The following is a 12,235-nucleotide window of genomic DNA, read 5'->3' as shown; positions in this document are numbered from 1 at the left end:
CAAAGTGAGAATTTCACTTTTGACTTGAGCCAAAATTGTGTTTCTCTCTTATCCATTTTTGACTTCCTGGCTTGCAATTCAAATCCCGTTTGATTACCAGAGTGACTCACAATTAATTTACTCTTGTCACGTGTCACAACACTCGGCTAAACAGCTCCAATTGTGTCAAGATGAGACTGAATATAAACGTGCATACAAAGATCAAGCTGGTGTTAAATTAAATTCATTACGAACTTAACAATTCTCCTTTGAGAGACGAGTCAAAGCTAATTTGAAAATATCAAGACATGTCAACGGGTTAATCACAAGGCTGTGAGTTCTCTCTCGTGAAAAACAAACACGTCCGCCCGTCCGTCTTGCATTTGTAATTGTAATATTCAATAAAGTTATATTTCATCATGCCATCAGTCGAATGTGACCTTGGGAATCAATTCAACTTGAAGGCTTTTAAGCCCTTCACGTCTGTGAGATGCATGCTAACCAGCTCATTAGCGTTAGCGTTGGCGCTAATTCAGCCTGACACGCACGTAATGTACACACACGTAATATACATGCACACTTTTAAGCGTGTTTGTTGAGGCGTTAACATTGTGTCATCTTCAAAGAAGACACCGAGCCCTTTTCAACTCTTTTCGTCGGTCAATCAACTAACAACAGCTAACGCACTCGTCAGGACTGACTAATCACATCCATTCGCCCGACACTGACAATATGTGAATTTGTTTAAATAATCAAATAATAATAAAATGATCAAATAAAATCTGATAAAATGTTAAATGATTGCCAAATACTTAATTTGATTAATTTTGATGTAAGAAAAACAACAAACCAATTATTTATTTCAATACATAATTGGTTATTTTAATATCTTTTAATATTGACTTTTACAATGATTCATTAAAAATATTTTTATTTCATTTATTCTTGCTTTATTCGCAATAAATCAAGTATGCAATTGTTGATGAAATAAAAAGTGTTACATTTACATTTTAAATAAATCAATTAACCAATTATTTAACCAAATAAAAAGTTAGTGTGTGTTTATTTTATTAATGTTTTTATTCGTTAAATTACAATAATGAATTCAACAATTATTCAATAAAATTTCAAAAGTTAATTATACTAATACTGTATGTAATAAGCCAATTATTTTCTGCAATTAATGTTAAATGTACTGATTAGAAAAAAATGTTTATTTTACCAAATGTTTATTTTAATTTGATCAAATATTCAATCAGATAAAAAAAAATATTTTACTAATATTGTAATACATATTACAATAAATGAATTCATGTATGTTTTGTGGGGCAAATTTGTCAGAGAACTTTTTGGTGAAATGCTTTTACATTTTTACTGTCACCTTTAGAGCACACTGCACCTTTAAAAAATAAAATAAAAAAATCTTTGTCTTTGTTGTCAGCAGTTCATTGAACACGGTTGGGGGAAGGTCTCTTCTTTGAAAGGGCCAACGCATCTGCTCTTCACACACATACATACACTCGCATGCAGGCACACCTTGGACACGCTCTTTTGTTCTTCTGCATTTGGTATCAAAGCTGTCGAAGGTCTCTCTGCATCATGACGTGCGTGTGAAAAGCGCCATGTGATCGCAAAATGTTTTCAAAGCACCTTCACCTCTGCTGCTTTTGCCATCGATTATCGTTCAACAAGTCTACAAACTTAATTGTTTTGAAGGCATATTCATTCTGCTCGTGGGCGTTTAGTTTCCTGAAGGACGGACAGATGGATGAATGCTTTGAGCGAACTTAGTCAAGGAAGTGAGTTAGAACAACTTCGGTGAAAGACAATTTTTTTTTAGATTTTTGGTTTGAAGAAAGAACAGAGTTTGTGTTAGAAACTTAATTGACAGTGTTGTCCTCCGATAGGGCCATAAATCTACAGTGTCATGAAATGCACTTTTTGAACATTAAAATCAGGGTTTCGTTATCACTTTAATATTTGACGGCTGGTCCTAATGGAGAGCGGGGCCATCAGTGAAAATTATGTCATGAAACGCGCTAAAGCATTCCAATGTAGACCTGTTAAACTATGCTAATCAGATAAATAGGGTTAATAAAAAAGGTAGTTGTAGTTTAAGTGTGTGATCCTGTAATTTTCAAAAAGTGATTTGACTTAGTTATCCTTGATTGACAGCCCCATTCCCAAGGATTACATTGTCATAAAACCCAGATTTTAATGCACGCTTGTAAGCATTTATATTTTATGCCATTATTAAAGTACTGTTTTGATATTAGTTAGAGAGATTTATGGCTATTTTGGAGGACTGGGCTGTCAGTCATGGCTCAGAAATCAATTCATTTTTGAAAGCAATAAAAAATGCGCACCTATAATCATTAAAATTGGAGTTTTATGACATTAGTCTACCTACAGTGCCACTGGGAAAAGCAAGTTTTATGGCTTTATCGGAGAATTGAGCCACCAATCATAAATCAGTCAATTCAATCAAGTTTTTTATTTTTAATCAATAAACATGAACAGCATGAACAGCTGTGAACGTTACAATCTAGATTTTATAGAATTATTAATGCAGTGGCTTAAAGTGATACTTTACTTATTTAGCCAGTTTTGGCAGTCAAACATTAATATTTTGCATATAATAAATTTGATATTTTAATTATTTTTCATGTACCTTTAAAAACACGTTGCAACTTGCTGTCGACTGAAAATGACATCACAAGGGCTCAGGTAAGCAATCACAGCTCAGCTTGTGAATGTCACATGACCAAACCTAGAAAACAGGTGAGCTGTGATTGGTAACCTGAGCCCTTGTGATGTCATTTTCAGTCGACAGCAAGATGTAAAATGTGTTTTTAAAGGTACTAATTGTATGTGAAAAATAATGAAAGTATCAAATAAATTACAGACAAAATATTAACATTTTATTGCTATAATAGGCTAAATAAATGAAGTACCCCTTTAATTAGACAATTGGACAGACAAAAAGTGTCATAAATCAGTCAAATCTTTCAACAGTACAAAATGCACACTTGTGAGCATTAAAATTGGGATTTCATGACATTATTAACGTGTGTATGTGTAACGTAATGTACTTGGAAATGTGTGATTTATGGCATATAGGGATGCCAGTTCAGGGTCATAAATCTATTAAGTCAATGTTTAGTTTTGCATTGCTTTTGTTCTGTCCAGAAAAAAGTGTAGTTTGACATAATGGCCCGGAAGTGTGCCACTCGATGAATGGTGTCATTCTTCTTCTTCTTTAGCCTGTCGGTAAAAATGTCACACAGAGAAGTAAAGGAAGAAGATGTGAACAGTGAGGAAGAGGGCACGCTGCAGGGAGAGAGCAAAGCAAATTAAATTCCCCATAAGAGCACTTGACCTCCTTACCGGAAGGGAGGGGCAGAGGGGGGGCGCAAGAGGCGGGGCTTTGGCAGCCGCAAAATGGCATCTTTGCCCCTCGTCGACTCCTGGCCCACTTTGCCACACCAAACTCTACTTCTTCTTCTACTTCGGCCCATCTCTACTTCCTGGGTTGCCCCTCAATAGTTCTTGTGTTGCCCATTGCTACTCCCTTTGCTGCATTTATTTACGTCCCAAGTTCAGCTCAGCTTCCGGTGTTTCCCATATGTACTTCCCATTTTGCTTCCTGTGTTGCCCATCTCTACTTCTTTTTTATGAACGTTCTGGCTTGCTGTATTGTTCTGTCCTTGTGTACATTCATCATCCCATCGTACATTTCTACATTCACTTGGCGTGAACGAATGCTGTGTGTTCCTGCTTTTTGATTAACTGTTAGTGTTTTAGCTATGTATGTTAGCATTATGATAACCGCTGTGACATTTGGACGGGAAATGTGATGTCACTTCCTCTGACCGTCAAACCATGATGTTTAGCCATCTTCTGCTATACTTTAAGAAACATTGTGTACAGACCCGTCTTCAGAGACCAGGCTTAAGGGGGGTACATGTAATGCATATGGGGGCCCAATTATGAATATCCCTACAGACAGCATTAACTTCACGTAGCACTGCTGTGCATCCATCCATTGAATGGCGCCCCGCTGACAGTATTATCATAGACAGCATTTACAGTACATACACATACAGTAGACAGCAACGCCATCATGAATGCGTTGACATCACAGCCATATTGGATGAGGAAAAGTGAAACTATTTGTAAAGTTGCTTTGTTCACTTTCTCCTTGAAGATGTATCAAGTCACAACTCATTGGATTAATAAGGGACCATTACCTTTTGATTATATTATCCCATTCAAACTCAGTCTTACTAATTATTTGCTGATTTAAGGCCGAAAACAACTGCCACAGCCAATATGGCGGATGCGCTGACATATCGCTTCGAACGGGCCACCTGTTTGAACATGTCTGCAGCAGAAGAAAAAGAAAAAAGGAGAGCAAAATCCAACCTCATTTTAGATGCCCAAACGATATGTGACTCTCATGGTTGCTTTTTTTCCAAGTGGTTCTTTAATTGCCCACACGGATGTAATTTGTAGTATGTCCCTCCTCACTTGCTGTACGCTGGTCTTGTGCGCCAACGTCCTCGGAACTCCTACTACGTACTAGTGTTGTGTCATTCATGACGGTTTCGTTCAAAAAGAACAAATCTATTTAGTGAACGGATCACGTCCTGAAGTGATTCGTTCTTTTCTCAGTTCATTTGAGCTCAGCCACGCTCATGCCGTCAGTCTTCTCCAACGACCAATCAAAGCCAGCCTCAGACGGGATCGTGATTTTGCTAAACATACAGCCTCGCTATTGGTGGTCATGGACGAGTCAGTGAGGAAGCTTCCCGTTCGCGAAGACGTGAACGTATCAGTGAGTGAACGTGCTACCTCCATTTCCCGTTCGCGTACGATTCATTGAGTGAACGTATTGTCATACCAGTTCAGCCAGTGAGTGATTCACGATTTGCCAAGGGAGGAACTCCTCACCGAAACACCATTACTTCTGTGCTGGCGGGGACAAGCTTTCATTGTCATGTGTTTCCCCAACGATTCAGTGAACAAATCTTTTGAACGGTTCTTTTTAATTAACTGATTCAATTCACCTAAAAGAACTGTCATGCCCATCACCACTACGTACATGTTATACTAACGTAAGGTGTGGATCCCAGAAGCGCGGACACACAATTCAGACTTTACACTATTTATTGTACACAAGCACACCAATAATACAGTAGTCTAACCAAACCGAAAACATATCAAGTAACAACAAAAAATGCACGCCAAGACGCGGAAGTAACAATAACAAAAAGCTTGCAAAAGGCAAGAAGTAGAACTTAAAGTGCTTACACAAAAAAACTAATAAGAATCAGAGAACAATAACAATACCAACCGGCAGGCGAAACCTAGAATCCAAAGAACGAGGCGAGAGTCAGAAACCACGAAGTCGTAACTAACTTGGGCAAAAGTGGCTTGCAAGAGATTTAGTCTGACAACCACAAGCCACAATGACCAGCTCTATATAGCTTGGCTAATCAGGAGCAATGAGGTACAGGTGTGGCCATCAAGTCAGGTGCTCACAGAGGTCAGGCAGCTGAAATCACAAAACAATCACTGAACAGCACAGCCTGCAAAACACACTGCATGACAGACATGTCTTGCCACAGTACACAATACCAAACCAAAAAACTTGCAGCGTCACATTGAAAAATGTACTTTAGCCACGCACACCAACATTGACATATTCGTCACGTATAAGCCAGCTTAGGCCTACCTAACATTGTTTTCAGTGGCTGTGATGGCTGTTGCAGATAAGACTGGCCATCAATCAAACAAAACCACACCGCTATTTCTTCATATGGTGACGTCTTGCAAGAATGCCGCCATCAAACATTGTTTGGGAATATCACCCGTTTTGTCTTGAACAAACGGCTACTGTTGGCTGTAGCCAACGCCGAAAACAAGAACAATTCACGAGCGGTGAGCAGTAGTAGCAATGAACACAAGTAGCCAACACGAATGTAACGTACCTCCTCCACCATGAGACCTGCGTTGCCACAACACACTTAGTTAGTCACATTATAAAAGTTTATTTCTATACATCCATGGCTCAAATGGGGGGCACAATCATCTTGGTGGGCGGGCACGGACCCCTATGGCCCGCCCATGGCGACAGTTGTGATGTAGCTACTGTATGTCTGATTAGAATGATCTTACCTTCTAACAAGAACAACAAGTGGACTTTTACGATTGAGTTAATGTGCTTATAACTGTCATGAAAGGGAAGAAGTGAACATAAATTGAAGCCTGCGTAGATCTCGGCGTCGTCCTTCTTGACTCGAGTCACCGGAGACGAGCAGCACGCTAAAAAAGAAGAAGGGAAAAAAAAACGAGGTGATTGGGTGCACACTATTTGGGTCGTTGCGTCCTCGCTGCAGAACAAAGTGCATGTGCTCCACTTCTGTGTGTGCCTTGGTCCTAATTTTTGCTTTTCAGCACATAAGCAGCTTCTCGCATGCTTTACTCACTTTACTGTTGCATTGTGGGATACTGACAATTAACTTGAGCCGATTCCGTAAAGACAGGGGCGGCAAGAGTACTCACATTCTGTACTTAAGTTGAACTACGGACACTTGTGCAAAAAGGACTTGCTACAATGTGAAGTAGTCTGTTTACAGCTTGTATAACAGCGTACATTATTGGCTCCTCAAAATAACTCAACACTCAGCCATTAACGTCTGAAACGCTCGCAACAAAAGTGAGTACACCCCTAAGCAAAAATATCCAAATTGTGCGCTGTTATCCTCTTTGCCTCCGAGGTCTCATGTGACTCGTTAGTATGGAAAACACAAAATATTGACAATTTTTTTTGTCAGTTTGAACACTTCTACTTCCTGTTTTTTTTCTTTTGTACAATTTCCATAACTTACACAGAGATCACAGAAGATCTGTTTTTTGTTGGCTTCCATTTTTGTTTTTTTGTTTTTAACTCAACCCAACCAAAGAAGAATCTTGCAGTGCAGCTGAGTGGCCTCTAGTAGGCACTGTGCTTGTTGACTAGGTGACCAAATAATGAGCAAATATGGACGTCGGGTGGTTTGTTTTTTTCTGTGCCGCACATGCTCAGTGTTGCCACGTGCACGTCCACGTGCACTGCCCCACTTACTCAAAGTATTTAAAGACGACCTCGGAGCTTTTTATCAATGCTTCTTCATCACATCTTCACTTCATGCACTTCATCACTTCTTTATCCACTTCACTTGTTTTCGGTTTCCTTCCTGTTTTGTTGTCTCCTTGCACATTAGTACTTCCTCTAACATCATCGCTTAGAGCATTTCCACTTCCAGTTTTCCCATTGCACATTCTCACGTGATGTTTTGCTGTCAACTTGAACATTTCCAGTTCTTGGGTTTCCTCTATAACATTTCTACTTCCTGTTTTTCTTCTTCATTGCTCATTGACGCTTCATAGTTCTACTTCTTTTTTTTTTTTCTTCTGCGCATATTTCTACTTCTTGTTGTTTTCTAGTACATTTCCTGTCTTGCCTTCTAACACATTTGCACTTCCTAGTTCCACCTCCTATTTTGCTGTTTCCATATTTCTATTTTAGTTGGTTCTTCCACATTTCCACTGCTTTAGTTTCATCCTCCTGCGATTGGCTGGCAACCAGTTCAGGGTGTACTGCCTACTGCCCGTAGCCAGCTGAGATAGACTCCAGCACCCCCTGAAACCCTTGTGAGGAACAAGCGGTTCAGAAAATGGATGGATGGATGGATGGATGGATGGATGGATGGATGGATGGATGGATGGATGGATGGATGGATGGATGGATGGATGGATAGTTTCATCCGAGCAACATCCTGCGGTAAATGCAAATCCCTCCTGTGTGTTCCTGCTTATTTATTTACTTTGTCGCTGTGTTCACTTCAGGCTAAAGGCTGGTTGTGTTAGCATTAGTGCTAGTGGCCCCATGCCAGCGGCTATGATGTTTAAACAGGAAACAGGATACTCACTTTTTCAGGATGAAGTTAACGAGCTGAATCACATTGAAGGTGACGAACTTTGATGTGAAGAGGACTTTATCTTTGTCTTATTGCCGTCGTATTTTTGTGTTGCTTTTGTGACTTCCTGCTGTGCGACGCACGCCAAAACAGCACTCACAGAATGGTGATTATTATTATGTGAGGGATTGTTCCAGGCTGTGACGACGTCTTTGATAAATATTCCAAACGATAGCCTAATATTTTACAACCGGAGAAGCTACTTCCCGCATGCCGGGAGCGGATAACAAAAAGTCTTTTGCATATTTACAGTGTCATTAATAAAGAATGTTAGGAGTCAGGTTGTGTAGGGCATTTTATTGATACTTATGTTAATAATAAATAAACTTTTGATCTTTAACTAGAGTGGAAGCCATGTAGCACCGAGGGCTCATTACCTCATCACTTGGTCCATTAACTCCCTTGCACCTTTGATTCCCTCCTGTGTGCGTGTGTCTGGCCTCCTCTCAGACTCCATGATGTATTTTACATGAAAAATGTTGCTGAGGAGCTAGCAAGCGAGCGAGCGTCTAATTAGCAGCGAGACGGAAGACGGACAAACGGGAACAACATGAAAGTGAAAACTGGATGCTCAATGACAGCAGGAGTCTTCGCATCAAAGACATTCTCGAGCGCGTTCATTTTTTACTCGTTTTTGCTTGCAACATTGCGTCAACCTGACATTTCTTGTCTCAACTTCGTGTACATGTCATGTGTACAAGTACTGCGTACCTTGAAGCTCGTGCAGCAAGTGTTTTTTGGACATAAATGGACTCATAATTGGACTCGTAAATGATGTGCAGTGTAACACTCCTGCTGGCTTACATCACTCAGGCAAAGAAATTAACCCAAAAATGGCATTCAGGATTCCTGTTTATTTTCTTCTGTTGGTTCTGGAGACTTTTTTTTATGCACCCTGTCATCATGGACATGGCCACCCAATTTGGTGATGGTCATTAAAAAACTACTGTTGGAGGTTTTCTTTTTCTAACTTTCTAAGTGGAATTGCTCAAAATGGCTTACTTCCTGTTCATTTTCTAGCATGGGTCCTTGAGACTTTTTTGTGCATCCAACCATGATGACATGATGTTGAATATTAAAACTGTTGTCGGGGGCTCATATTGTCTCAGCTGTAACGTATTAGATGTGGCGACCAGTTGCTGTTGGTGAGTAACCATTACTCAAATGACGGTTACCAAACGGTGTGGATCTCACTCTGCTTCATCTATCCTTCCTTCTTTCCTTTCTTTAGTTTTTTCTCTGATCTCTTGAGATCTCCCCAATCTGTTGGAATTTAGAGGTTTCTGGGGTTGGTGAAAGATTCTGGTTTTGTAACCATATGGGTGGCAGGTGGTGTCTGGTTGGTGCTGGATTTCATTTTGATTCACCTCTATTTTCTTTGATCTTTCTTCTGGTCTCCTGACCTTCTGAACTTCATGACTCTGGCGAGACTCTGAAGTATCCGGTTAAGGTGAAGGGTATAAGATTTTTATTAGGTTTCAAGTGAATTAATGAGCACAAACTCACACGCACGTGCACACACATGCACAAACAGACAAAAAAAGAGCAATGATGATAACATATTGAATCGGTAAGACTGTCGAATGAACAATACTGAGCTCTCACACACACAAAAAAAGGAAATAAAACCAAAAAATTGTTAGAAGAAATGATTCTTGGGAACAGTGACCTCTTGTCACATCAAGCATGATTGACAGCTGGCTTGCAGCGTCCCATCTTGTTGATTGGTCAGGCATGCTAACAAAGCGGGATGATGAAGCTAATTAACGAGGTGGAGGATCCAATTAGCATCTGATGACGCGACCTGCCGCTCGGGAGCCGGTCTAATTGATTGGACGCCATCAAATGGGTTGTCGCACTCCACTCGCACATCGGTGATAATGTCAACGATTGGACGCAGCGGGATGGCCGCAAATGTCAACACGGACTCAAATGGTGTCACAGTGTTGCCGCACAAATGCCACAAGACTTATTTTCATCAGCGTGCAATCCTAACACCTGATTGGCTGTCAGCAGGACGCCAGGCGAGGCGGGACTTCCTGGCAATGTCAGGAGAACTCTGATTGGTTTGTTGGCAAGATTCATGGGCACATGCCTGGTGTGAGCTGTTGATGTTGTTCCTGAACAGCTGGAAAATAAAATGTCTACTTCCTGTATTGTCATGCTGTTACGCATTTGAACTTCCTTGTGTGCTTCATTTTGCAAGTTTTTTTTTTTTTACTTCCTGTGTTGTCATCCCATGGTACACTTCGACTTCCTGTTACATATTTGTTACTTCCTGTAGCATCAGAATAGCTGTATTGTCATGTCATTGTAGCACACGTTGTGCAACGAAATTTAATACCTTTACAACCTGTTCAACAAAGTGTCTGCCTCATTTGAGAGCCAAGAGAATCATCTTGTTGTATCCTGTATCATCACCCACTGCACATTTCCACTTCCTGTTGTACATTTCAACATCTTGTCGGTTATGTACGTTCTCTATTGTCACCCCATTATGATGTAAATGTCAACTTCCTGTTGCGCATTTTATACTTTTTATACTTATACTAGTATGTCATCGCCCTGGTCTACGTTTCAACTTTTTGCACATTTTTACTTCCGGTCATATTTGTCAACCTTGATTGCTTACGGCAAGGTTTCCTATGATCAGCGTCTGCGACACACTCGTGGAGGCGTGGCTGCGTAGTCACATGACCCTCGGCAAGGATAGCGGCAGCTTTGTGTGATGTTCCTTCTGACATAAGAAAGAAGACATCAGATAAATCTGTGATTATCCTCGCTGGACCCTCCGCCACTCTCGGGAGCACAGACCTCAACTTCCTGTCTTGTCCAAATAGGGAAGTGACCAGTTTAATAGAAAAAATAATTAAAAAGATATATATACTTCCTGGTTTTTGTCACATTGCGCATTTCTACTTCCTGTTTTGCCATTTGTAACCACAACTGCCTGTTTTGACCAATTAAGGTAGTGACGATTACCATGCTGTGGCATTTTGACATGATCATAGCACATTTCTACTTCCCATTACTTCCTGTGTCGTACTCTGTGGTACATTTTAGTTTTTGTATCATTACGTCATTGTACATTTCAACTTCCTCTACAGTCATTTTATAAAACATTTATTTTAATAACAGCATCACAAAATGGGACATAGGAGCACAGATATCATCACGTTGTACTTTTCAATTTCCTGTTGGGCATTTTACTTCCTGTATGGTCATCACATTGTGATGTGGTGTACTTTTTAGCTTCCTGTACTTCCTATATTGTGATTCCACTATACATTTCACCTTGCTTTCTCACATTTTTACTGCCTGTGTCCTCATTCAATTGTACATTTCAACTATCAGTAGCAAATTTTCATCATAAAACAGTAAACACCAAGAGCCAATCAACTCAGTGTGACATCACTGACACTGTAAATCTGAATTATTGTGTCTGAACCAAGAATTGAATTTTTTTGGTATGCGTTTTGTGCCGGCAGGAAACCACCATCACCATGACTACCAGCACAGCCACGTTGATCTCACCGCTCTCACACCGAAACTGGGTAAGAACACTATCGCTTTTTTTTTTTTTTGTGCTGCACTCTTTGCATGCTTAGAGACAAACATTCATGCTAAATGTCTTTTTAATAGAAAGCAGTGATTTAACTTAACATCCAATGTCATCAAATATGCTTCTCCTAACCACTAGGGGCACCACTGGTGTCTTGTCTTTGCTAAAATGTGCTATGACTGAACGAGTGATCTCATGGGATCATCACACGATCATAGCACTTAGTTTAGCATCCAATCAGATTGCTCCAAGGTGCATCTGCTTGCTATGATATGCTGCCATGTATTATGTGTCCCTTGACGCTTCTTCTTTGGCTTTTGTTAGCAAACAGACACGTGCGACACGGTAAGTCCTCCTCACCGCCGCCGCTGCCACTATTTTGTCTTTGTATGTCCCTGTCACTTACAGGCCCCACCCACCAGCGCCTAAACCAACAGCTAATTGGAGGAAAATGAGATTAACAAATTGCATGTTTGATTTAAGCTTTTTTTTTTCTTTCAACCTGGCATTCGGGATGAAATGGAACTGGAAAAATGCTGTCATATTTCAAAGTGGCTGATAAATTTATTCGGAATAATCACATTTTTAAAATAGTAATAAAGAATGCATAATATAACATTTAATTATTTATTTAGTGATTGATTGAATACTGGGTAAATAAATTATAACA

At 40.0% G+C, this 12,235-nt stretch overlaps 1 protein-coding gene across 4 annotated transcripts in view; it reads left to right on the top strand.

Annotated features, from left to right (window-relative positions):
• The window catches only part of shisa6a (shisa family member 6a), a 36,879-nt gene that overhangs the window by 21,584 nt on the left and 3,060 nt on the right, over positions 1 to 12,235 (top strand). For 2 of the 4 annotated variants that reach the window (XM_077531054.1, XM_077531053.1), the window contains exons 6-7: positions 11,492 to 11,557; positions 11,890 to 11,910. In XM_077531054.1, coding sequence (XP_077387180.1) covers positions 11,492 to 11,557; positions 11,890 to 11,910 — 87 coding nt within the window. The remainder of the gene's footprint in view (positions 1 to 11,491; positions 11,558 to 11,889; positions 11,911 to 12,235) is intronic. The other 2 variants (XM_077531056.1, XM_077531055.1) reach the window with 1 other exon arrangement.

The sequence above is a fragment of the Festucalex cinctus genome, chromosome 1, assembly GCF_051991245.1.
Source record: "Festucalex cinctus isolate MCC-2025b chromosome 1, RoL_Fcin_1.0, whole genome shotgun sequence".
In the NCBI taxonomy this organism is placed as follows: Eukaryota; Metazoa; Chordata; class Actinopteri; order Syngnathiformes; family Syngnathidae; genus Festucalex; species Festucalex cinctus.
Note: the sequence above shows the minus strand (reverse complement) of the source record. Positions and strands in the feature narration are given on the sequence as shown.